At 53.7% G+C, this 24,923-nt stretch overlaps 1 protein-coding gene across 1 annotated transcript in view; it reads left to right on the top strand.

The window, feature by feature from the left end:
- Positions 1 to 24,923, top strand: part of ADCY1 (adenylate cyclase 1 (brain)) — a 144,349-nt gene that overhangs the window by 44,854 nt on the left and 74,572 nt on the right. Inside the window, exons 4-10 of the mRNA XM_010829109.1 lie at positions 3,429 to 3,540; positions 3,932 to 4,016; positions 6,572 to 6,830; positions 7,666 to 7,809; positions 9,391 to 9,581; positions 10,113 to 10,239; positions 13,400 to 13,549. Of these exons, the coding sequence (XP_010827411.1) occupies positions 3,429 to 3,540; positions 3,932 to 4,016; positions 6,572 to 6,830; positions 7,666 to 7,809; positions 9,391 to 9,581; positions 10,113 to 10,239; positions 13,400 to 13,549 (1,068 nt within the window). The remainder of the gene's footprint in view (positions 1 to 3,428; positions 3,541 to 3,931; positions 4,017 to 6,571; positions 6,831 to 7,665; positions 7,810 to 9,390; positions 9,582 to 10,112; positions 10,240 to 13,399; positions 13,550 to 24,923) is intronic.

The raw sequence follows: 24,923 nt of genomic DNA, 5'->3' as shown, positions 1-24,923 counted from the left end.
AGGGCTCTCTCTGGTCCTTCTCGACCTGCTCTGCCTCAGCCGGCATCCAGGCTCGCAGCGCCTGAACTTTGTCACTGTTTTTCCCCAGGGGCAAGATCCTGGTGAGGACCCCATGCTGACTGCTTCCTAGGGGCTCCTCCCCAGCCCGAGGACCCCAGGGGTTTTGGGCAGGTGTCTTCCAGCCTGGTGCTTTTCCGTGCAGCCCAGCCCATCCCACCTAGTCTTGGAGGGCCCAGAGGGAGGGTTTTGTTTCTCCCTCTGGCTTTATTTTGGCTGGAGGGTGGTGGGAATCTGATGGGTTGGGGGAGCCCATCTAAAGAGAAAAAGGGGGATGTGAGGAGACAGGGGTGAGGAAGGGCAGCTGGACAGAGCTGGCTTTGGGAAGAACAACTGGGGGTGGGGGGAGTGATGAGAGTCAGATAGCTGGTTCCAGGGTCCCACCAAGGCCCCTCCACCCAAGGACCAAAGGAGGTGCCCCCAGACGGTGATGCCCGGAATGCACAGGGTCAGAGGGGCCATGGGACACCCAGGAGTGACACACGTTTCAGGGCCCAGAGAGGCCAGTGTGTGGTAGGGGCTGTGGAGGGGCAGGGGGAGGAGGAGGGAGTATGTGGGAGGGAGCGGGCTGAGAGGGGCTGGTGGGATGGGGGGAACAGAGGAGGAGAAATAGGGGTGAAGGCCAGAGACTGAGAGGAGGCAGAGATAAAGGCAGAAAAAAAGGGAAAAGGGCCAGGGGGCTGATTGCCCCCAGGGAGAGGAAGGAAGGAGTGGAGAGGGGAGGGCTCCATTCTCCAGCTGGCCTCCCGCCTTGCATCCTTAGGCTTTGAGTGGGGCTTATTTGACCTTCTCAGGGGGCACTCCTGTATCTTTCCCCCCCACAGCCCTACTATGTGTTGTGTTTGCTCCCCCCTCCTCCCAGCCAGCTCCCCCCAGCAAGGACCACCTCTCTATCTGGACAGGGAGGGTGGCTCAGTGGCCAGGTCAGCTTCAGGTGAGAGGGGCCCTAAGCTACCTGGGCAGGCCCCGGCTGAGTTCTGGTGGCCCCAGGGGTTCAGGCAACTGCTTCAATGAAAGGCTGTACTATTGTCTCCTTTTATAATCACCAATGTTCTAGGTAGCCTGTAGACATTCCTTTTAGAGAATTAAAAGATTAAGGGAGGGGGGCAGGGCAGGGAGAGTCTGTAAAGGTGCCCCAGGCATTCAGAACTCCACCCTTCCCCCCCGGATAAGATGGGCTCCAGTATTCTAGGGAGGAGGGGAGCCCATCCTGGACTTAGGTGAAGTCTTAGGGAGCACACACCTGGGTTTCAGTTGGCTAATGGCTGTGACTCCATGGGCTAAGCAGACCCTTCCCTCACTGAGCCTCAGTTTCCCATCCTGTCTTACAGGGCATCACAGCTCACCTTCAGGGCTGTGGTGAAAGTGAAAAAAGTCCACATTGGAAAAACACATATTCAGAATCTTGTGCCACTTCTGAATTGTTGTGGCTTCTTTAGAATGTTGTTATTCAAGTCCACCAGTCTGCACAGGTGGTGGTGATATTGACGGACAGATGGAGATGGATGCGGAGAAACATGCGGTGATCGGACCGCATGGTGCTCCAGGGATTCTCCCTTCCAATGAGAAAATTCTGGGAGTCTGTGAAATCTGTCCTTAGCTCTGCAACTTGGTACTTGAGACTGGTGGAGAAGATGGCACCCACATTTCTGAAGCGTGTTGGTTGCTAGTCATGCTTACGCCTACCTGCCCTCCTGCAGTGCACTCACCTGCTGACAGTTCCACTCCTGCAGGATGGAACCCAGGACAGGCAGAAGCCCTGCAGGACACAGGGTAGAGGCCAAAAGGAGGCAGAAGGGCTGGATGGATGAGCCAGTCTGTGCTGGGGTGCTGTCTTTGCTGCAGATACGCAGCATGTCGTATGCTTGCTGGAGAAAGCCTGTGCTGGGGCCTGAGATCTGGGTTAAAGTGTGGGCTCCTCTGGCCCTCCATAGAGGGATTCCAGGGGTTTTCTGCAGCAGTGTTGGGCTGCCCTGGTGTGCTTTGGGGCTCTGTAAGGCTCAGGCTAGCCCAGATGCTGGGAGGCAGAGGAGAACACGCAGAAAGCCAGACATGTGACTGCACAGCTGAAATTTGGGGGGCTGGTGCTCCTCCCTTTCCCGGGAAGGTGTGTCTGCTACTGCTTTCCCCTGGGGCAGAAAGAGTTTAAGGGAAATGGCCTTACTCCCCTGTGGCCCAGGACCAAGGCTGGGCCCCATAAATATAGATCGAATGGAGTCCCTTCTGTGTCCCTTGCTTTCAGGGCCCAGTGGTTGTACCTCAGCACAGTTACTTTTATTTAACTGGGTGACATGTCAGAACTGAAGGCATCCCATGCAAGAACACCAGAAGCCTGCTCAGAGCCAGCAGCAGTGGGCAGGCTGCAGAGTCCTGGGCTTTCAAGGGTGGGGGAAGGAGGGAAGCTGGCAACGTCAGACTTGTCCCTTGCTGACTTGCATACTGGAGGTGGCTGTGCTCAGGTACAGGGCGGGGAAGTAGAGTCAGGGGAGTGCTTGTGAAGGTCACTGCCGAAGGTCATTGCCGGGGAGTGGTGGTGGGGGAGGATGGGTGTCTCTGGAGAAGGCTCGCTGGCTCATGCTGCCTGTCCTACCCCCCAGGTGCCTTGCCAGCTTCCTCCTTGTGCTGCCCCTCTGCTCACAGCTCCCAGAGGCCTGCTTCTCAGCCAGGTGGGGCAGGGCTGCTATAGTTTTCAGAAGGGGGACAGTGAGGGTCCACTGCAGCGTGCAAATTGCGGTGCAGTGTGGCGTCCTGTCAATATAAAGGAAATATGTTTAGTGCCTGAACCACGGAACGGTAACAGAAATCATGGCTGCCCTGGGGAAGTGGGAGCTGGCCAGATTTCCATCCCCAGCCCACCCCCTCCACTCCCCACCTTGTAGTGTGGTCTGAGCTCTTGAGGAGCTCAGAGTGCTGGCAGGTGGAGCCATGTGACCGATCTCAGAACCTCCGCGCGTGCTGGCGGTGCTGGCTGCCACACGGGCTTTGGCAACCCATGCCTCTTGCCCCTGTGTCTCCTACTCCTCCTTCAAGGCAGGCCTCTGGGGCGTCTGTCAGGACCTGTGTCCCTCCCTCAGCCTAGCCCGTCCTCAGGCGCCCCCCACCCCAATTCTGCCCTGCCCCACTGGCTGGCCCTCTTCCTCTCTTTGTTTAGTTACTAAGTTGTGTCTGACTCTTTGCGACCCCATGGACTGTAGCCCATCAGGCTCCTCTGTCCAAGGGATTTCCCAGGCAAGAATACTGGAGTGGGTTGCCATTTTCTTCTCCGGGGGATCTTCCCAGTCCAAGGATCGAGCTCATGTCTCCTGCACTGGCAGGCAGATTCTTTACCACTGAGCCACCAGGAAATCCCTCTTCCCTCTGGTCCTCTGCAGACTCTCCGCACTCCCTGCACCGGACCCTCTCCTGACCGCCTGTGCAGCCCTGCCCCACAGCTGGCCCCTCACCCAGCGTCGCCCCTTCTCCTCGGGCTGGACTTTTTCCCAGGTGGGGCCCTCTTCCTGCTCCCCTAACCAGCCTCCTGGCCACTGCCACCAGTACCTCCCTGCCCCCCAACCCCCACCCTGACTGGTTCGGTCACCTGTTTGTTCACCTGCCTTGGCTGAGCCGAGCAGGGAGGAGGAGGCGGCTCCCCGGCACAGGTTTGTCCTGGGCTGGCCGCTCCTCCCCCAGGCCTCCGGTTGCTGGGCAGGGCACAGCACCGGCTTCCCATCCTCTGCACCTCTCAGCCTGGGCAGTTTCCAGCGCATCTTCTAGGCCTGCAGGTTCATGTCCGTGGGCATCCCATCAGAAACTCCTGAGTCCTTGGAACCTGGGCTCCCAGCCCTCTTGTCTGATGGGCGGGTCCCTCCCTAAACCTGGTCTGTTTCCACCACAGCTGTGTCATCCTCTCGCTCGGCAGCCAGCTCCCACAGTAAGAAGCACCTAGAGTTGCCGACACCAGGGCAGCAGGAACTAGGGAGGTAGGGCCCGGGTGGGGAGACCATCCTGCATCAGAGTGAGGGTTCCCACCTGCTCCCCCTCCGGGCAGTCCTGGGGGTACCAGGCTTTCCTCTGCTGCCTTGGATCCCCAGACTGTCCATGTGCTGGAGTCTGGCCCCCTGGGTAGACTCAGCGGGGGCTGGTGGGGGGGAGCTGGGGACCGCTGGAGCAGACACAGCTGTGAAGCCTCTGCAGCTTCTCAGGCTGTGGCACTTTCTCTAGATGGTTCTGGGTCCACACTTGGGTGCCAGATGCTGAGCCAGGGGACAGGACCGCCTGCCCTCCAGGAAGTTAGTCTTTGGGGACCCTGATCAACTACTGGAACTGCAATCTGTGCTGGGGGGAGTGTGTGTGACCTTCGGAGAAGAATAAAGGGGACAAGGCAGAGGGAGGGCTCAGGCCTGCCTCCTGGGGACAGAACACTCCAAGGTCCCGGACAGATGAGGCCAAGAGGCTGCTGGATTCTGGGGCTGCAGGCAGCTGGCTGAGGGAACGAGCTGGTCACCGTGGGGCCGGCGAGGGGGGTGTGGAAGAAGGGGCAGGTGTGGGAGGCCCTGGGGTTTGGGCTGCACAGAATGTTTTGAGGCCTTCCTTAAGCGGGTCCTGTGGGGAAACGTCCCCACCCACTGCCCTTTCCACAGGCTCCCTCCCAGTGGTTCTGGGGTGCTGCCCTTCTCCCCTCACATCTCTGATGTCCAGAGGGCCAGGTTGATAGGCCAACTGCTCTGTGTTGCAAACTTGGAGCCCAGAAATGTCCTTGGGCCATTTCCTGACTCAGATGGTGGTGGGTGGGCTTGCAGAGTGGGTGGGGTGGGAACTCCCTGCACCGCAGGGGCTCCGCTCCAAGCTTTGTAGCTGAGGGCAGGGCCCTTACCCTGTGCCTCCCTTCCCTCCGAGGTCATGCCTGTGGTTGTGTAGGCACAGGTGGCCCCCAGGAGTGGGGCTGGCACTCAGTGAAGTGGAAGCCGTCTCCTGTCATGCACTCATACACGAGCACTCACACACATACAGACGCATACCCTTGCACACGCACACAGGAATGGATGCACCCACATGCAGACTCACATACAGGCACACGCTCACACACTGCACTGATTATTTTTCCCATTTCCTGGGTAGATGTGTTTTCCCTGAGGAAAATGGGGTCTGGGGCCCTCCAGCCCCGCGACCTCAGAGGCCAGCCCTTGGAATGAGACCAGGCCCCAGACTGCACCCAGATGGGGAGGCTGGGTGAGGGGGGCCATGCATGTAGGCCTGAGAGCCATGGGGTGACAAGGACTAGGATCCCTGACTGTCTGGGGCCCTCTCCCCTCTGTCTGCTCTGTGTGAGTCTCGGCAGGGCAGGCTGGGCTTCCTTGTGCACACGTCCGTGTGTGGCGCGTGGCGTGAGAATGACACTCACTGCCTTCACTGCCCCAGTGCAGGCTGCCCCTCAGTGCTGTGTCTGTGTCCCTCCTGTCCTCATCCTTCCTAGATCCTGCTTTTTCTCCTGCAGCTCCCGACCCTGCCTTCCTGGATTGGAGGGTGGCGGGATCTGCTTTGTACCTGAGCTGCCGGTGTTCACGTTGCCTCCAGCCGAGGGAGAGCTTCTCGACTCCTGGGTCTCTGGGTGGGGCTGTGCAGAGCATGGACGCAGCTCTGGGGATGGGGCTCGTGTGTGTACATGTGTGCATGAATGTGGGCACAAGTGAGTGCACATGTGTAATGTGAGTGCATCTGTGTGGGCATGTAGTTGCTTGTGTGTATACCTGTGCATGCGTCCTCCTGTACAGGAATGTGAATGTGTTCATGTGTGTGTGTGCACGTATTGGTAGCATCCAGAGGCCCAAGTCCCACCCCAGACCTACAGAGTCTGGGTCCCTGGGTTTGAGGCCACCCACTGTTCTTCCAGAATCAAGCACCCGCCTTGTGCCAGGCTTGGTGTGGGGTGTGTGGTCTGAGGGCCCACAGTCTGCACACAGGGATGGAGAGCAGGGCCATTGTGTGTGTAGGTCTGGAGTCAGGGGCACTTGCTGAAATGGGCAGTGTAGCTAAGAGGGGGCAGGCCAGGAGTCATGGTCCATAGTGATCCTGTGGGCAGTGGGGCTGCTGCAGGCCCAGACCAGGGTGTCCTGCTATGCTCCTGAGGGGTGCCCAGGTGAGGGGTGCCCAGGTGAGGGGTGCCCAGGTGAGGGATCCAGGATGCCCATTGAGGGACTAGAGTGTAGGGGAACAGGTCGTCTGCCCCAATGAGTAACCTAGGTGCAAGGGGATAGGATGCCAATTAGGGACCCTGAGGATGGGACTCCCACCTATGATGCCTCAGGAGCTCTGGAAAGCTGGGTGTCCCTCTTGCCGTCCCCACTCTCAGAGGGGAAGTCCTCCCCAGGGCCACATTCCCAATCTGAGGGCAGATTTGTGTTTTGACTCTGAAGTACAGAGCTACCAGAGCTCAGTTTTCCCTGTGCTGAAGTAGACCCTGACCTTTGGGAGCACAGCTTCCTTCAGTGGGTGAATGGGCCTTATAGCTCACGAAGCAGCTCGTCTGGGGCCCAAGGCACCATGTGCCCAGGCTGGACGTCAGATGCCACACTCTGGACAAGGAGAATGGCCAGCTGCAGAAGGGCCTGGCTGCTCCAACCCGGGCCGGGCCTGGGACCCTGGCCCCGTGGTCCGCCCTCCTGCGTGACCTGTCATCCCATGCAGTGTCCCCCCACCGCCCTTCTCGGCAGCTGCCCCATGAGCTCCTGCGAGACTGCAGCCTGGGTGCCTCCCGCATCTGCACTGGCAGCTCCATGCCGCATCTGAGCATCTGGGCGAGGTGTCTGCTCTGGGACTCTCTGTCCACTGCTGCTGGGAGAACTGGGTTGTGAGCACTGGTGGTCAGGGCGGAGGGTGCTCACTGAGAGCCTCGTGCTGGAGTGCTGTGCTGAGTGCTGGCCTTCTCTGAAAGAGTGTGTTTTTCTTGGTGCCTTTGCCTAGTTTCCTTATGTGAGAAACGCTGTCATGTTGTTGGAGTGTGTTGCCTTCTGAATCATCCGTGGCCAAAGGGATCTGAAATGTGTGCTCTTTGAACTTGTTTTGCAAGATGGCTGCTTTTCCAAACACACTCACCCTGCTCTATGGACGAAAAGCTCAGTGAGCACATTTGGGGAGTCACTGGTGTAGCCTAAGGATTTGGGAATATCTCTGCTACTTTATTGTAAAGCAGGTCTTTATCTGCAGGAATCACAAGTGGTTCCTGGGCCCTCACCCTGTGCAGTGGGATCCATTCCTGAAGTCCAGTGTGTTGAAGGGTCCGAAATGAGTGGTGAGGTGAGAGCCTCTGTGGGGCTAGAGTCGGTGTGTGACCAGTCCCTGTGTGCACACGTTTGTGCACTGTGCCCCGCCCCGCCATGCCCGGCTCCCACCAGCTCAGCATGCCCCAGAAGCCGTGTCACTGCAGACACTAGGACACGCTGATGCCTTGCCTCTTATGCACCTCTGTCGGTCGTGGAAATGCTGGGACCCCTCCCCACTGCCCGGCTGATGACAGACGCGAGAGTTGAGCTGCAGTCTTATCAGGTCTTGTCTGAGACAACCTGGAGAGAGGTTGGGCAGTGCCCCTGGCAGTGCAGGCGTCTCCCTGCACCTCCCTCCGCCCCTTTCCAGGGCTGTGCCAGGGCCAGGCCACCTCCCCACCCACATGCCCTCAGTTACTCATTCAACAAACACCAGAGCACCTGCTATATTATGAGAGGTTCCCGGATCTATTGCCGACCTGACAGACTGAGGCCCCTTAAGAGGCAGCAGCAGGTAGGGGAGGTGACAGATGAGTTAATAGTATTGGAAGATAGTAACTTCTAAAAGCAACAGAAGGAGAGAAATAGAAACAGCCAGCAGGAGAATCCAGAAGCTGAGGTGGAAGTGTGTGCACTTTTCGCCAGGGGTCAGGTAAGTGGTTTTGATAAGGTGACATTTGAGTGGAGCCCCTGCAGGTCAGGAGTGCATCAGGCACTGTGTAGGAAGGGGGTTCCTTCCCAGGAATGCAGGACAGAGGCCCCAAGCAAAGTGGGCCAGGCCAGGGGTACACGAAGAGGACAGGCTGTAGGGCATGAGCCACAGAGAGTTTTGGGCCCAGGGAGACTCAGGACTAGGGATTTAGAGCAGAGGACCGTCCAGGAGCCTCAAGGGCCAGGAGGGGCACAGGCTTGGGTTAGGAGGCAGCTTGGCAACCAAGCAGCGGATGGCAGGGAGGGCAGTTAGGGGGCCCTGTGTTGGAGACAGAGCCGGTAGGATTTGCTGGTGGTGGAAAAGGGCCGTGGCCTGAGAGGTTTCCAGGGGCCTGGATCAACTGAGGTGGCAGAGGCTGCTGGGGTGAGTGCTGGGTGCCACCAGGGGTCCCACCAGGGCCTGTCCCAAGCAGGCTTGAACAGACACCCAACAGGAGACATGCATGGACAGGGGAGGGGGACGACTGGCTAGGCCAAGCTGAAGGTATTGGTTTGGGGGTCTTTGGCACAGGGATGGGCTCCCAAGTGGAGTGTGGCTGAGATACCACAAAGGGTGGAGTTTGGGGTAGAGAGGGGTCCAGATGCGAGGCTTGGACCAGAGGATGCTGGGGAGGGTGCCCATGGAGGGGAGCTCATGGCCTGAGCAGGGTGGGCTGGACACTGGGACCTGAGCCTGGGTTCAGGATATGAAGGTGGTCCTGACCTGGTCACAGACCACCCAGCATAGCTGCAGAGGGGACGGAGGTTGGAACTCCACGGGGCCTTTCCAAGAGTTTTGCTGAAAGAGGAGAAAACTGGGCAGGCCCAGGAGAAGAAGAGGAGTCTCATTTTCAGGAGAAAGAGAGCAGTAGGTCCCAGCTGGAGGGTTCAGGGAACCCTGGGGCATGGGCAGTGGGAGTGGCTGGGCCAGGCAGAGAGAGGGGTGGAGGGACAGGTGAGGATTGGGATGGAGAAGCTCTCCGGGCTACGGGTGTGGGGTGGTGCACTCACTCCTAGGAGACGCCCGGGTGGGCAGGCCCTGGCGTTTCCTCCAGCGGTGTGTGTGGAGCTGTATTTTACCAGCCCGGCGTTTCCAGAGTGGGAGTGGCAGGAGTGTCCTGCTGGGCCGTGGAGTTTCAGCTGGAGAAGAAGAGAGCTCTAAGGGCAAGCCTTCCAGGGGTGAGAAAGGTGCAGATGGGGTTCCTGGCAGGGCCCAGGCATCCAGGGGGGCGTAGGCTGCAGGGGGTCCTGGGGGGTCTGGATGCCGAGGCCAGGTATGTGGGGGAGGTGCCCTGAGGCCAGGAGTGAGGGCAATTACAGGGAGCCCGGGAGGTGGGGCTGCTGGGTGTGCCCTGCCCTCTGCAGCTGGGGGCCCTGCCCTTCCTCAGGACCCCTGTGTCTGTAGATTGAGGATGCTGGTGGGGGTGGCAAGGACCTGTCAGTCCCGGGAGGCGTGTTCTGGGCTGTGTGGTACTCAGCCTCCACCCCAGCACGGACCCTTCCCCAAGCTCAGAAGCCTCAGCCTGGCTCCCCCGTCACCGCTTCTACTGCAGCCAGTGTGAACCAGCGCCCTCTTCAGGCCACACCTGCCAGCAGGTGACGTCTGGGCTTCTCTCTGCCTTGTCACCCTCCTCCCTGGTCACTGATTAGGTAGCCAGTCTTGAATCTTCTCTGTGCCCTGTGGGGCAGGACCTGGGCCTCTTGTCACTGCTGTGCCTGTCACCTTGGTTCCTGATCGTGGAGTGTGTGGGAATTGAGTGGAGGCAGGGAGGCAGGTGTGCTGGGGGCTTTAGCATCATGTGGACGGCCTCCTCCTTTGATTTCCTGGGGCAAGATTGGCAGGTTTGTGAATGTGAATTCAGAGCATCAGGCAGGGAAGACCCCCTATCTCTGTTCCACTCTGCCTGCTAGACTCCAGCTGTGGGGCAGGCCATCGGGCTCTTCTTTGTGTTAATGGCTCAGATGGTGTTGACAAGGCAGCCAGCTATGCATCCAGCTGGGCCTTGGTATCCCTGGGGATCACTGTGGCCACAGAGTAAAGGGAAGGTGTGAGGAAGGTGGGTGTAGAGGGGGTGACAAGGGGACCCAGCTCACCCCCACCCTGCTACTGATTTTTCCCTTGACCAGATTGCCCAGCCTCTGCCAGCCCTTCTGCCCGTTGGCCCGCGCCTCTCCGCCCAGACCTCACTGGGGACCTCCACTTTCCCCTGTTTCTGCCACAGGCCACCTGAAAAGCCCTGGCTTGCAGGCTCAAGTGTGACCTGTGGCTTCGTGCACCCTGTGCTCAGCTGACCTTGGGTGCCTGGCGCCTCAGTTGGACTCTTTGTCCTTGTCCTGACGGTGACAGCTGAGGGCTTCACCGCAGGGGTGCCGGGCTGGACAGCATCTCAGAAGAGGCATCCTGTGTGTTATCTTGTCTCCATGTTCAGAACCTTAAATTGAGGCTAGGACGGCATGCAGAAGCCATGAATGATTAAGGTTCTACTGGGAGATGAGTGTTTTGTGCAAAGACTCACCGTTGTTTAAATTTTTAGAAACCTGTCCAGCCCTGTACCTGTGGGTGTTTTAAACACACTTAGTATGCTTTTAAATATTGATTCTGCCTGCCTGCCTGCTAAGTCACTTCAGTGGTGTCCAACTCTTTGCGACCCTATGGACTGTAGCCCACCAGGCTTCTCTGTCCATTGGATTCTCCGGCAAGAGTACTGGAGTGGGTTTCCATGCACTTGTGCCATGCACAACCCTGAAGGCTGTCCCCTTCAGGGGATCTTCCTGACCCAGGGATCGAACCTATGTCTCTTATGTCTCCTGCACTGGGAGGCAGATTCTTTACCACTAGCACCATCTGGGAAGACCAAGTATTGATTCCACCAATGTGCAGTGTGTTGTTTCATATACGCTGGTCTTCCTGGTGCCACCAGAAAAGCGCCTTCATCAACAGACTGGCATGAACTGGTCCCAGAATACAGCAGGTGGTCCTTTAGATACAGAAGACACTGTCTGGTTCGGGGGCCCAGTGCAGCTGCCCTGGGAGCACAGTGCTGGCCGCCAGGACCTGCACTGAGACCGACTGGACTGGCCTTGGAGAAGCATGTGTGTTCCAGTCCTGCACCTGGAGAAAGCATGGATGCTCCAGCTAGGGGGGCGCTCAGATTTGGAGGTGTTCAGGGTCACAGTGAGGGTGAAGGGTCACATGCAGGGTCACAGGGAGATGATGAGGTCATGGAGATGTCAGGACCTGACTTGGAGATGGTCAGGTCACATGGAGATACTCAGGGTCATGTGGAGATGATGAGATCGTGTGGAGATAATCAAGGTCACAGGGAGATAATCAGGGTCACATGGAGATGGTCAGGTCACAATGCGACCTTCCAGGTAACGGCAGGCACCATTTTTATTGGACTTTCGGCTGTTCTCCTAGACCCCTCTCAGGATGGCTGTCCCTCTCTCTCGGGGGCAGAGGTAGGATCCAGGAGGTGATTTGCAGGAGAGTATTTTGTACGCAGTCCGTGTTAGGTGTAAGCGTGTGTCCATCCTCTGCCAACTGTAAGTGGGCGAGTTGTCCCTGTTGGGTTTGCTGGGGGCTCACTCCCCTGCTGGGGGTTTAGGGAGATGACCATTGGGTGCTGGGGTCCTGTGGATTCCAGTTGCTTGGCCTGTCTCCCTGTGTCCTCCTGTGAACAGTTTCCATGTCTCTAGATGGATGTTACTGCCCACTGCGACCTTCCTGGGCTCCCTGTCCTTGTCCCTCAACTCTCCCTGTTCGGGCCACCTTGCCCGTCACTGCCTGGACTCTGGCAGGTGTCCTCTAATTGTGGACTGCTGTCCCATCTGCCACTGTGTTTATTTGTCCTGTGTAGTCGTGTGTGATATCAGTCTTGGGTGGGGAGTATTTCGGGTTAATCCATGAGGAGCGGTGACACTCAGAACCTGCAGGAAATGCTGGAGTTTAATCAAACAAAATCATCCATTTTTACAGTGACTGTGACGGGGGTGGGTGGGTGCAGCGGTTTTATGAACACTGCAGCCTCACAGGGAGGTGGGTGGGTGCCCTTTCTCTCTCAGTGGCCTGGGGGCTCCAGGGGGGTGTGCTGGGGTTCTGCTGGTCCATGGAGGCGCCTCTGTCTGGCCCTGGGCCCTGTGGCCATGAGAGGTAGGTACAGGTCAGCTGAGGAGGCTGAGCAGGGGACATGGGGTTTGATCCTTCCCCAGCCCTGCCACTCTGTGCGGTGTGACCATCATCTGTCGTGGGTTCCTGTGAAGTCCCCCAGGCTCAGTCCTGGGCAGTCTGGCCTGGACTTGCGATTAGGCAGGTGAAAGCAGGAAGTGGTCACACACTGCGCTCCTCAGACTTCCTGCCTTAACTCCCAGGCTGGACAGAAGCTGCCCTGGAAGGGTCCTTCCTGGCCAGGTCCCTTTCTGGCTTCTCGTCTGTTGATGCGGAGTGAGAACTGGAGCCATCAGAGGCTCTGGACGCTGCATTTTCTTCATCTTCATACGTGCAAAAGTCCACTTCGTACCCAAATGCCATTCTTTCTTCTTTGTTTTTAATCCGCTCGCCTTCGCTGCTTTTCTCCAGAGCCTTCCATGCTGCCTTTATGGGAATAACCACTCTGTCTGCACCTTCAACACTTCTAGGTGTAGTGTTTCCTTGGGCTGTTGTACTGAAGTGTCCAGACTGGGCGGCTCAGACAGCAGACGCCACTTCTCGGCGTTCTGGAGACTGGTGTTTCGCGAGGCCCCTCCTTGGCTTGCTGATGGCCGTTTTCTCCGTGTCTTCGGGCAGCCGTCCCTCTGTGTGTGTCTGTGTCCTCATCTCCTCTTACAGGGACACCAGTCATGTGGGATTGTTCTGGATATTGTTTAGTCACTAAGTTGTGTCCAACTCTTTGTGACCCCATGGACTGTAGCCTGCCAGGCTCCTCCGTCCATGGGATTCTCAGACAAGAATACTGGAATGGGCTGCCATTCCCTCCTCTAGGGGATCTTCCCGACCCAGGAATCGAATGCGTGTCTCCTGCGTTGAAGGTGGATTCTTTACCACTGAGCCACCAGGGAGGCCCCTCGTGTTGGATTAGGGCCGCCCCAATGGCTTCACTTTCTCTTGATTACCTCTTGAAAGACCCTGTCTTCAAGTATAGCCCCTCTCTGGGGGATTGGGGGTCAGGACTTCCACGTGAATTTTGGGGGACGCACCTTGCATCCTTGCCCACTATTCAATGACATGAAGCTTATAGCACAGATGACCCCTCAGAGGGTGCGGGATGAGGCCTGGCTTGTGGCCACATGAGGCTGGCTTGGAGCGTGGGTCTGGCTGGCATGGTCATTTCATGGGCTGGTGGTTGGGGGGCGTGGAGGAGCCTCTGCCGAGCCAGGCCCCTGGTGCAGTCCTCTGCATTGTTCTCTCCCCCCAGCTGGGTGCCAACGCTCTGCTCTTCCTCGGTGTGAACGTGTATGGCGTCTTCGTGAGGATCCTGGCTGAGCGCGCCCAGAGGAAGGCCTTCCTGCAGGCCCGGAACTGCATTGAGGACCGGCTGAGGCTGGAGGACGAGAATGAGAAGCAGGTCAGTGCCCAGGGCCTCACCCAGAGGGGCATGGGGGGCCTGGGGTCGGGGGATGGAGCCTCACAGCCTTCTACACCGAGGGCTCTGGGGGTGGGGCCAGCCTGACTCATCTGAGAGTCGGATAGGGGTCTCAGGCCCCCACTGGCCCCTGTGCCTCTGTGGGCCAGCTCCCTCGGCCTGTTGGGGAAGAGTGGACAGTTGTTGGGGGCACTGTGGGAGTGAAGGCAGAAGAACTGCCATCTGTGGCCTCAGTTTACCTGCTGGTGATATGTGGTACAGGACTATGGAGGAGATGCCCTGGGGCATTTGCATGCCTTAAGTGGAGGTAGAGGAGAGCTGGACTTGGTGCCTCTGGAAGGGCTGAGTTGTTAGGAAGTGGGGGTCACCATGGCAGCCCCACAGCTGAGCTTGGCTGAGGCCGCAGAGCACTGTACCCTGTGATCTGAAGGCTTGGAGGAAGCCGGGCTGGGTTCCCCCCGCCCCAGCCACTGTCAGCTGCATGTCCTGGGCTCACTCCCGCAGTGATGTTTCCTCTGCTGCTGTCCTGGGACCACCAGGCTGCTCTGAGCACCCTAGATGAGGCCTTCAGCTAGGAGCCCCCAGACTCCTAAGCTTTATGAAAGTGCAGAGGCTTGTTTTCCTGGGGTGGGGTGGATGGGATGGGTTTATAAATGAGATGCTATTATTGTGGTAAATATAAGGCATGAAGTACTGACTGTACATTTTAAAATGTACATATTTCCATTTATAGGTACTGTAATGATGCCTAGTATTTACAGTAAAAGAAGTAGATGGCTTATGTATATTTAGATCGTGTGTAGATCCGTGGGTGGCTTTGTCTGTGAATGGTGTATGGGTGTGGGAGCTACTTGTCTGTGAGGAAATGTGCACACGTGTGATGTGCACGTGTGCACGTGTGTGTTTTGTGTGCACATGTGTGGATTTGTATTTCTGTACACATGTGTATTAGATATGTGGGGCCTGTGTGCAAATGTATATAGGTGCATATGTGCTCATGTTAGTGTGTGGGTATATCCACGTATGTGGATTTGCATTCATGTGGATCTTGTGTGCATGCCTGTATGTCTGTGTTCACGTGTCCATGTGTGTATGGTTGTGGATGTGTGTGCATTTGTGTGTATGTGCGCATGTAGATGTGTGTATATGTGTGCACACATGTGTATACTTGTGCATGCTTGAGTATAAGGAGTGTATTTTTCCAGATCAGCATCATTAGCACCAATGAGGAGTCTTTGTTGCTTAGAGGGCCTTGAACTTTGTGTCCTTACCTTCATCACGTCCAAGAGATCCCAAAAGTGAGTCTTCAGAGTTCTCTCCCCTTAAATACATCTGCTGAAGTGCTGGAAAGATTGATGTGGGGGCCACTCTTGTGTGGATGAATCTGAATCTTCCTTTGCATCCCCTCTGTTTTCCCTCTGCTCCATCTCCTTTCAAATGTTTTCCTTTCCCACATTTTCTAATTTTAAAAAGTTATTTGGCTTTATTGCAGTACAATTGATTTATAATGTTCTGTTAGTTTAAGGTATATAGCAGAGTGATTCAGTTATATATATTTTTTTTTCAAAAAATTCTTTTCACTTAGAGATTATTACAGAATAGAGTTCCCTGTGCTGTATAGTAGGTCCTTGTTGGTTATCTGTTTTATATACAGTAGTGTGTATATGTTAATCCCAGACTCCTAATTTATGCATCCCCCCAATGGCACCCCACTCCAGTACTCCTGCCTGGAAAATCCTATGGATGGGGGAGCCTGGTAGGCTGCAGTCCATGGAATCGCTGAGGGTCGGACACGACTGAGTGACTTCACTTTCACTTTTCACTTTCGTGCATTGGAGAAGGAAATGGCAACCCACTCCAGTATTCTTACCTGGGGAATCCCAGGGACTGGGAAGCCTGGTGGGCTGCCATCTATGGGGTCACACAGAGTCGGACACGACTGAAGTGACTTAACAGTAGCAGCAACCTTTCCCCTTTGGTAACCATAAGCTTGTTTTCTGTGTCTGTGAGTCTGTTTTTAAGTTCATTTGTATCATTTTTTTTAAGATTCCACATATAAGCTGTATCATTTGATATTTGCCTTTCTGTGTCTGACTTACTTTGCTTAGGATGATAATCTCTAGGTCTGTCCATGTTGCTACATATGGTATTATTTCATTCTCTTTTTATTGCTGAGTAATATTCCACTGTGTAAGTATAGCACATCCTCTTTATCCATTCATCTGTCTGTGGACACTTAGGTTGCTTCCTTGTCTTGGCTGTTGGAAACAGTGTTGCAGTGAACGCTGGGGTGCATGTATTTTTTAGAATTATGGTTTTTTCTGGACTTACTTTCTCTGATTTTGTCTTCATTTCTTTTCTTACTCTTGCCACCTTTCCTACAGATTACCTAGCTTCCACCCTTAAAACGTGTTTAAATGCTTGATGCGCCCTCTGTCTCTCGAGTGGGTCCTGCCTGTCAATGGTGAGGATGCTGGCCGCACATGTGGGTTCTGCAGATGTGTCTCTCCCCCATGCCCACATTCCTGCCCTGGGAACACAGTGGCTGAGCAACCTCTCTTGCTCTCATGGAGCAGTTGCGAGCCCAGCCTCTGCTGCTGTTCATATGTGACTTCTCTGCAGCTCTGAGAGCAAGGGTTTATTTTCTCAGTCCTACAGCTGAGGAAACCCAGATTGGTGGAGGCTCAGAGACACGTCTGAGTTCTAATAGCAGGCCTGATGTTCTTAAGCAGGAAATCTACAAAATGGTAAATGTCACCCAGTCCTGTCAACCCAGCTAAACGCTCCGTATTTTCAAGTCTTTGTCCTTATGCACATTCTCTCCCCATGTCATTGTCATTTTGGTGTATACACAATTTTATTTCTGCATTTTGACTTATTTCCCATAGGTGTATCCAGCCGGTGCTCTAAAGGTAATGGAAAACAGCTGCTGCTTCCTGTGTGCGTGTCTGGCATCTGACATTTGGATACTTAAAAATGTTTCTTTTTCATAAGCATCTTTATTCATATAGACTTGAAATATCTTTGGTTATATCCTCAGGAGTGCAAATGGGATGTTCTTTCTCTCTCTGGGTCCTGGGCATTTTCCAAAACATGTTGTGCTTCATTTTATCTTTATAAGTAATAATTAGTTACACTGGGCTCTGGGGAGCAGTGGTTGAGTGGGGTCCTGGGGCCAACAGAGCCAGCTTCACAGGGAGCCTGTCAGAAATAGAGATTCTCAGGCCTACCCAGTCCCGTGGGTGGGGTGGGCCCAGCGTTCGGGGTTCTGGTGTGTATTCCCACTGTTGCTCGTGACACACTTTTTCCCTCCCTCCCCTTTTCCCTGCTTCCTGTTAGAACGTGGTTCCTCCCATTTATTCAGATGCTGGTTACTAGCCGTGGCCGCTTCTCCACGTGTGCTTACCATTTGTATTTCTGTGTGGAGTGTGTGTTCTAATCCTTTGCCTGCTCATGCTCTGACTTTCCTGTGGGTTTGAACGAGCCTCTCACTAGAGAAAGGCTGGTGCTTCATCTGAAGGGATCCCCGTGTTGCCCAAGCCTGTTCCTCTAGCTCTGCTTTTCTTTGTGTAAAAACTCAATCTTTCATGTTTTCCAATGTATCAGTCATCTTCCTTGGTGGTTTCATCTATTGCTGCAGAGCTGAGCACACGGAATGTGGAAGTGAGTGAGGACGGGTCATCCCCATGAGTTCCCCTGGCTGGTCCTGCGAGGAGGCGAGGCAGCATCCTGACTTGTTCTGTTTCTGATTGCACCGGCAGGTGGTATCACAGGACAGCTGTCTCCCTGGGCAGCCTTGTACCCAGCACTCAGGTTACTCCCTGCCTCTGGTTTGCCTGACTGTTTTTAGCTCAGGGAGCCTTGTCTCTTTGGGTGGCAGAAGGGAAACCCTCGAGCTCACATGGGGCTCAGGCACCCCTTCGGGGCTCTCAAGCACCCGTAGGCACTCGATACATCAAAGCCTGCCTGGGGACCGCCTGGCTGGGCCAGGGGAGCCTGCATGTGGCCAGCCACCTCTGCTCAACTCATGCCTCTGTGTCAGTGTGAAAACCGCAGCCCTCTGAGTTGCAGGTGAGGGGTGCCCCAACCATACGGGCTTGTCATCTGTCTGTGTTTTCATGTCTCAGCTCGAGTCGCAGAGCATTCCAGTTCCATAGCTGCTTCTAGAGTCTTCTTCAGGCCCTGACCCCATCAGGCGGCACCCAGGGTGATGTGGGGGGACGTTGGTGGGTGCAGCCTAGTTTTGTGAAGGCGATGCTGGGGGTGCACCCCAGTTCTGGAGGGGTTACTGGGGTATCTGGCTCCAGAGTGACCCCCGTGTGACGGCAGGTATGCCCCTATCAGCCTCTGCAGGAGGTGGGGTGACTCTGCGCTGGGGCTGGAGGGGTGGGAGTGGGGTCCTTGAACGAGGCTGAGTTGGGGAGGAGCTTGAGCGCAGAGGCTGAGCTGGAGAGGGAGGCTGGGCTTTGCACTTTGTGGAAGGACGTGCATGTACATGTGACCATGTGCATGTGACGTGGGGCCTCTGATGTGTTCGAGCAGGTCAGACAGTGGGTCAGATGCAGGTTTGGGGGGGTCAGTGTGGAGGCAGGACTTGGAGGCAGGTCAGGGGCAGATACTCTAGATGTTGGTGGGTTGTTCTTTCCTTTCTTCCAGGGTGAGTATCCTCCTGGAGCTATCGCGGTTGGAGGCTTTGAGAGGTAGGCAGGAGAAGGTTGTGCTTCGTGGCTTGAAGCAGATGTTTCTCCTGAGCCCCAGGAGATGTCTTCTCCCTGGGATGTGCCCACTCTGCATAAATCTGCCACCAACATTGTTCTTGCCTATGTTGATTGGTTACTTTTTATTGAAGTGTAGTTGGTTTATAGGGGCTTCCCTGGTTGGCTCAGTGATGAAGAATCGCCAGCTAATTCAAGAGACATGGGTTTGATCCCTGGTCTAGGAAGATCCACTGGAGAAGGAAATGGCAACCCACTGCAGTATTCTTGCCTGGAGAATTCTGTGGACACAGGAACCTGGCAGGCTACAGTCCATAGGGTCGCAAAGAGTTGGACACGACTTAGCGACTAAGTGCACATACTGGTTTACAATACTGTGTTATAAATAGTTTCAGCAAAGTGATTTAGTTGTGCAGGTTTCAGGGTGCACTTCATCACAGCCCTTGGGGAGAGCCTCTGACTGTCGTAGGGAAGGATGCCACCGTGAGCTCTCACCACTCACCTGCTCTCAACCCGGAAGGACCCGTGGGCATTCCATGCCTGTAATCACTGATTTTTAAGACAACCCTGAGAAGAAGGTGATAATTGCTCCAGTAATCAGGAACATCCCCTCACCTCCTACACTGTTTAGAACTAATTAGCCCTGCGGTTGCTGTTTTGAAAGGAAATCCATCTGCTTTGTCTACAAAATCTGAGTTTGTGTTTATCTCCTGCCCTCCTCCCTGCACATGTGGGCAGGCATGGTCTCCCAGACTCGTCTCCCAGATGAGTCTCCCAGAGCAAGGCCTCCTCTGACGTTTTCACCAGTGGGAATGTTTGAAGTGGTCGGTTCCCCTCAATGCAGCCCGCAGGAGCAGAGGGGCTGGAGAGGATGGGCACGGGCCCATCTGCTTCACTGGGCACACTCTCGTTCTGGAAGGTTCTCTGCTGTGCTTTGAAGTAGCTACCTGAGTTGTCAGTGTCCCCGAGGCTGACTCCTATAAGAGAGACTTGTATATGCTTAAGTGACCCCCCGCCCCCGGAATCAGAACAGACAGTGGCCCCTGCACAGAGCTGCCCAACTCTGTCCTGTCCTAGTCTTGGCAGAACAGATGAATGAGCTTGATCTGAAAGGGTTCTTTCCTCTAGGTTCTTAGATCTTTAATTTTAGGCCTCTGTGTCCGTAGCTGAGCATGTAAGAACCTTGTTCTGTTTTATAAATCTGAGAACTGGGGCTGGCTTGAAGAATTTAAATGATGTGGGAAGGATAATAAGGCGAGTCACAAAGTAGCTAGTGACTAAGTGAGAACAGCAGAGGCCACAGCCCAGAATCCCCCCAAACCAGCCGTGGCCCACTTTCTCCTTTTATAGCCCATGTCTCCTCAGCCATTGAAAAGGCTCACACAGAGGTTTTGGGTTAAAATATTCCAAAGGGCTGTGAAAGGGCCTTTTTAATAGGTCTCTTTCAGTTTCAGACAAAAGTTGGTTCTTTGAAACAGAAAAGCCTTAGAGAGACTGACCAAGAAGAAAGAGCAGACACAAGATGATTAGGGACGGGAATACACAAGCCACAGAGATAAAGCTGGGTTAAAGATAGATAAGAGGGAAATACTTAGAGGTTTTTAAATTTTTTTTTTTGCCAGAATATTTGAAAACTTAGACAAAATGGACAAATTCTCAGAAAGGTGTTAGTTACTAAAATTGATTCTAGAAGAAAAAGAAAGCCTGAAACATCCTATGATCATTAAAACGATTGACTCAGTACTGAAAAGCTTGCCCCAAAGTCATCATCAGACCCCAGTGGTTCTACAGCTGAGTCATAGAAACTTCTGAGGAAAACGTTGTTCCAAGCTGATCATCCATAGGACAGAAACTCCTTGTGAGAGTGCAGGGTAACCTTGCTCATGATTTTGGAGGACGGAGCCAGAATTGCAGAATCTCAGAAATGCAGGTCAGACAGATGCACAGGGGAGCAGCTTCTGCCCCCCTAGTCCTGCATTCATGACTGGTATCTGCCCTGAGGCCCTTTGCTTCTTGGTGCCAAGTGGGTTGGGAGAGGCCCAGCTGGAATTTCTGTGGGGGGTGGTCATCCTTGACCCAGCACATCTGAATGCTTGGCCTATGGCTCCAGGGACCCTGGGATGGAGGGAACCTGGTCTCAGCCAAATGTGGGACTGCATGGGAGACAGCAGCAGTTGGCTCCTGTGGGGAGGCCCAACTGGAGGATGGGGGGGGGTCTGAGAAGCATGCTACATGGGGGAGGGGTGTGCCTTGGAAGAAATATAGAAATATTTGATTGGGGCTTTGAAGGTTATGTAGGAGTTTGCCAGGTAGAGGCTGGGAGATGGGGAGCAGTAGGTGGCTTTCACTCAGTAAATGGGGGGTGGGGTGGGGCACCCAGTGGGGTATTCCAGTCAGGGCAGGCAGATTGGTAAGCTGCAGCTTTGTCATCCTTCAGCTTGGAGAGAGCTGGGGCAGAGTTGGACAACCTGCTTCACTGAGTGGGGGTAGGGAGCAGACAGAGACCACTTGGGGGCCTCATGTGATCACAGCTCCCCACTGGGGTCTAACCCTGAGGTCTGAGCCTGTCAGAGCTGGGGAGCATAGGGAAGGGAGTGAGAGGCCTCTGAAGGTCACCCCTTAGCTCCTTGGGGCCTCCTCCCTACTGCTCCCCACAGCCCGGCCAAGAAGCCTGGGCTTGCAAGGTCTGACCCCTGAGATCAGTGTCCTTGCCCTGACTGCAGCGGCCACCACTCCAAAGTCCCTAACATGCCTCAAATGCCATTGTTAGGTCATAATTCCAGAACTGCATGCAATTGTTTGCAATGTGTACTCAGTTTGTCATTCTAACAAGATAAATGAAACTTTGACAATTTTGATTTCCCATTGTGTGAAGAAATCTATCAAGAGAAAGCAAATTTCTTTTAAAGTGATATAGGATGGATTTTTAAACAGATCTGACTCATTCACAGCACCTTTAGAAACCACCATAGATGTTATTTATTTTTAATTAAAAAAACCTATTGATCTATAGTTTACATACTGCTGCTGCTGCTGCTAAGTCGCTTCAGTCGTGTCCGACTCTGTGTGACCCCATAGACGGCAGCCCACCAGGCTCCGCCGTCCCTGGGATTCTCCAGGCAAGAACACTGGAGTGGGTTGCTATTTCCTTCTCCAATGCATGACAGTGAAAAGTGAAAGTGAAGTCGCTCAGTCGTGTCAGACTCCTAGTGACCCCATGGACTGCAGCCCACCAGGACCCTCCATCCATGGGACTTTCCAGGCAAGAGTACTGGAGTGGGTTGCCATTGCCTTCTCCAGTTTACATACTATTAAGTTCAATTTAAAGTTCAAAACAGCTAAATGACTTTTCTGATATTTTGGGTGTGTAACCATTATAATAATCTGTTTTTTGAAAATTTTCAATCACCCCAGAAAGAAAGCTGTACTCATTAGTGGTCACTTCTTATTCTAGACACTGTTAATCTGTGTTCTGTCTCTATGGTTTTGCCTGCTCAGGAAGTTTCTTATAAATGGAATCATATGTATGTGGCCTTTTGTGTCTGGCTTCTTTCACTTTGCATACTGTTCTCAAGGTGTATCTGTGTTGTAGCGTTGGTCAGTGCTTCATGCCTTGTTATGGCTGAACAGTATTCTACTGTGTGGATGGACCGCACTGTTTATCCATTTGTCTATTGATGAATGTCTGGGTTGTTTCTACTCTTCTGTTATTTTTCCAGTCTATTTTCTCTGTTTTTCAGTTTGGTCAATTTCTACTGTTCTGTCTTCAAGGTTCACTAAACTTTCCTTGGTCCCCTCCATTCTGATGTTCCCATTTGTTGAGCTTCTTATTTCAGGTTTTTTTTTTTTTTTTAGTTTTAAAATTTCCATTTGATTCTTTTTTTATTTTATTTTTTGTTTGTTTATTTTATTATTTTGTATCTTTTATTTCTTTGCTGAGAGTTTCTGTTTTTTCACTTTTGCAAGCATATTTGTAGTTGTTCATTGAATCATTCTTAGGATAACGGCTTTAAAATCTTGTTAGTTATTCTGATTATTGTCATTTGGTGTTGGAGTCTGTTGATAACCTTTGTTCATTTGTTGAGATTGTTTTGGTTCTTTGTATGATGAGTGATTTCTGATTGGAACCTGGACAACTGGGGTATTGTGTGTGGGACTCTGTGTCTTATTTGAACTTATTTCTATGACTTCATTTTGGTAGGGGAAAGTGGAGACCACCACCTCAATACTTCCTTCTTGAGGTACAAGTCGAGGTTCCATACTGAGCCTCTGTTGGGACTTATGGTGGTGGGGGTACCTCCTTACTGCTGTGCAGGAGGGAGTTCTGGCTTCTGACTTGGAGGGAGGAGCAGGAAAGCCCTTGGCTCTGCTGATGCAGTGGAGCAGGGTTGGTGGGGTGCACTGGGTGTTACCAGCTGGTGGCGAGCACAGGCAGAGTTCCCTGCATGGCTTCTCTGGCACCCCAGCCTGGGGAGGATGGAGCTTTGCTGATTTTTTGGAGTGGTTTGCCTGGAGTGGGACAATTATTGTATAGCAGTTTCCATCTCCTGAGGCTACCCCTGTTCTGATCTTTTAGTCAGAGAGGGTCGAATTTGTTGGAGCTTACTGCTGTGCCTGTTGACATTTCTGGGGCACCCACCTTCCAGCACCCAGTCTGGGGTATGTAAGGCAAAAAGAAAGTCCAGGCCCTCACCTGCAGGCCATCCCTTGCACAGAGGTTTCTGCCTCCTTCCCTCTGCCTTTCAGAGCCTTCAGATGACTGTTTTATATGTAATGTCCAGGACTTTTTGTGTACTTAGTGGGGGAATAGGGAAAAGTGCTTTTCCATCTTTTCAGAAACAGTCTTCATAATTGTTGTTTAAATATCTAATGTTTATTAAGGTTAATATATTAAGTCACATTTTGATAATCAAGATAAAATTGAGGTTTTTATATAGCCTTCATAGAATGCTGGGATATTTTGTATGATTCATATTTATAAATTTGTCCCTTTGATTGCTGGCTTTGTGTCTTATTTCACTAGTTAGAACTCATCATGTAGCTGTCTGCTTCTAATGTAATGTTTATTGCTGCCTGAGGCTTGAGGGCTGGGTTTGGAATTGGATGTGGATTTCAGGTATAATCTTTATGATGTCAGCCAGCTAAGTTGTTTGCTGCTTTTTGTTTTTAATCAGGGACGGGCGCTTGATCTTTTCAGATGGCTGGCTGCTTTGCTCCCTGTGGGCGAGGTTGTGTACTTTCAAGTCTTGATTATTAATGTGTGTTGGCTTCAGGCACTATCACTAATCTTGTGGATGGAGTTAATGCTCAGCCCTTGGTCAGAAATATAGCCTGCTATTAGGAACTTCATATGACAGTGGCTTATGCAGTGAGATAACTCTTTCTCTTACATATGTATTGCAGGCCCGGCACTTTATGGCCAGTGATGCAGATCTGACCCATGCAATCCTCACAACCCAGTCTCCATCTAGTTAAATGGTCTGCCATTGGTAGTGTGTAGCTTTCTTCCTCCTGAACTAAGATGGTCGGTACAGATCCAGCCATCATGACTGTATCCCCAGCAACAGAAGGAGGGAAGAAGAACAAACTGCCTTTAGGGAATATTCCAGAAATTTCCACTTGATTCTTCAGCTCCTATCTCCTTGGCCACATCTAGTTGAACAGGAGGCTGGACAATACAGCTTTCATTCCAGGTTTTCAAGTCCCCTGATGAGAATGAGGGGCTAGATTGTGGTCCTAGTGGTGGAGAAGGGATCCTGGGACAGTGCTAACCCAGCCATCTGTCTCGGCACCCCACGCTGCACTGGGTGTGCGCCCCTGGGCTGCAGTAGCACCTGGCCTAACCCTCTGTACCTGCCCCCTGATTTCCTCTTGAAGTCCCGGGCTAGTCAGTGTCCCTCTGCTTTTTCAGTCCTTCCCTCCTGGTGGCTGCCCTGGTTTCTTTGTTCTAACTCCAAGTTGTGCAGGACAGCTGAGGTGATGGAGAGACCGAGAGGGGAGGGCTCTCCTCAGCAGGACCCCGATGGGGAGGCTCAGGGAGAGTGGTCGGTTCTGGGGCTGTGAGACGGTGAAGGAAGGCGTGAGGCGAGCACTGGGGAGGACAATTTCCCTTGCTTGATTTGACTTGGGCGACACCCGAGTGCTTTTCCAAGAGCAGGTGACAGATTTAAAAGACGCAGGAGACAGAAGAGTGAAGCTGTGAAGAGCTGTCATCGGAAGTGCTGGGAGGTGTGATACAAGATAGGGACCCCTGTGGGTCAGCGAGGGCCTGAGGCGTTTGTCCCCTTCTCAGAACACCCTGCTGAGGAGGTTGGTGTGGTTATCACCCTGATAGACAGGGTGGGATTGAGACAGAGCTTAACTAATGGCCCTGGAGGAGGCAGAGTCGGGATGGGAGGCCAGGCAGCTGTCCTGCAGGCCCTGGGACTCTTCTCCCTGAGACCCCCCTGCATGGGGCTCTGGGGTGCACCCTGAGCCCCTAGACTGGCAGGTGGCCTGAGGGGCCTGGGCTTGTAGACGCTCCTGATGTGGGGCAGCAGAGAGGGCTCTGCGTGTTCCCAGGGCCCTTCCAGGGTGGCCTGCCTTGTCATCGAGCTGCTTATGTTTTCCCACCTTGCACCTCAGGGCAGGGCAGTGACAAT

This window comes from Bison bison, unplaced genomic scaffold (genome assembly GCF_000754665.1).
Source record: "Bison bison bison isolate TAMUID 2011002044 unplaced genomic scaffold, Bison_UMD1.0 scf7180017864499, whole genome shotgun sequence".
NCBI lineage: Eukaryota > Metazoa > Chordata > Mammalia > Artiodactyla > Bovidae > Bison > Bison bison.
Note: the sequence above shows the minus strand (reverse complement) of the source record. Positions and strands in the feature narration are given on the sequence as shown.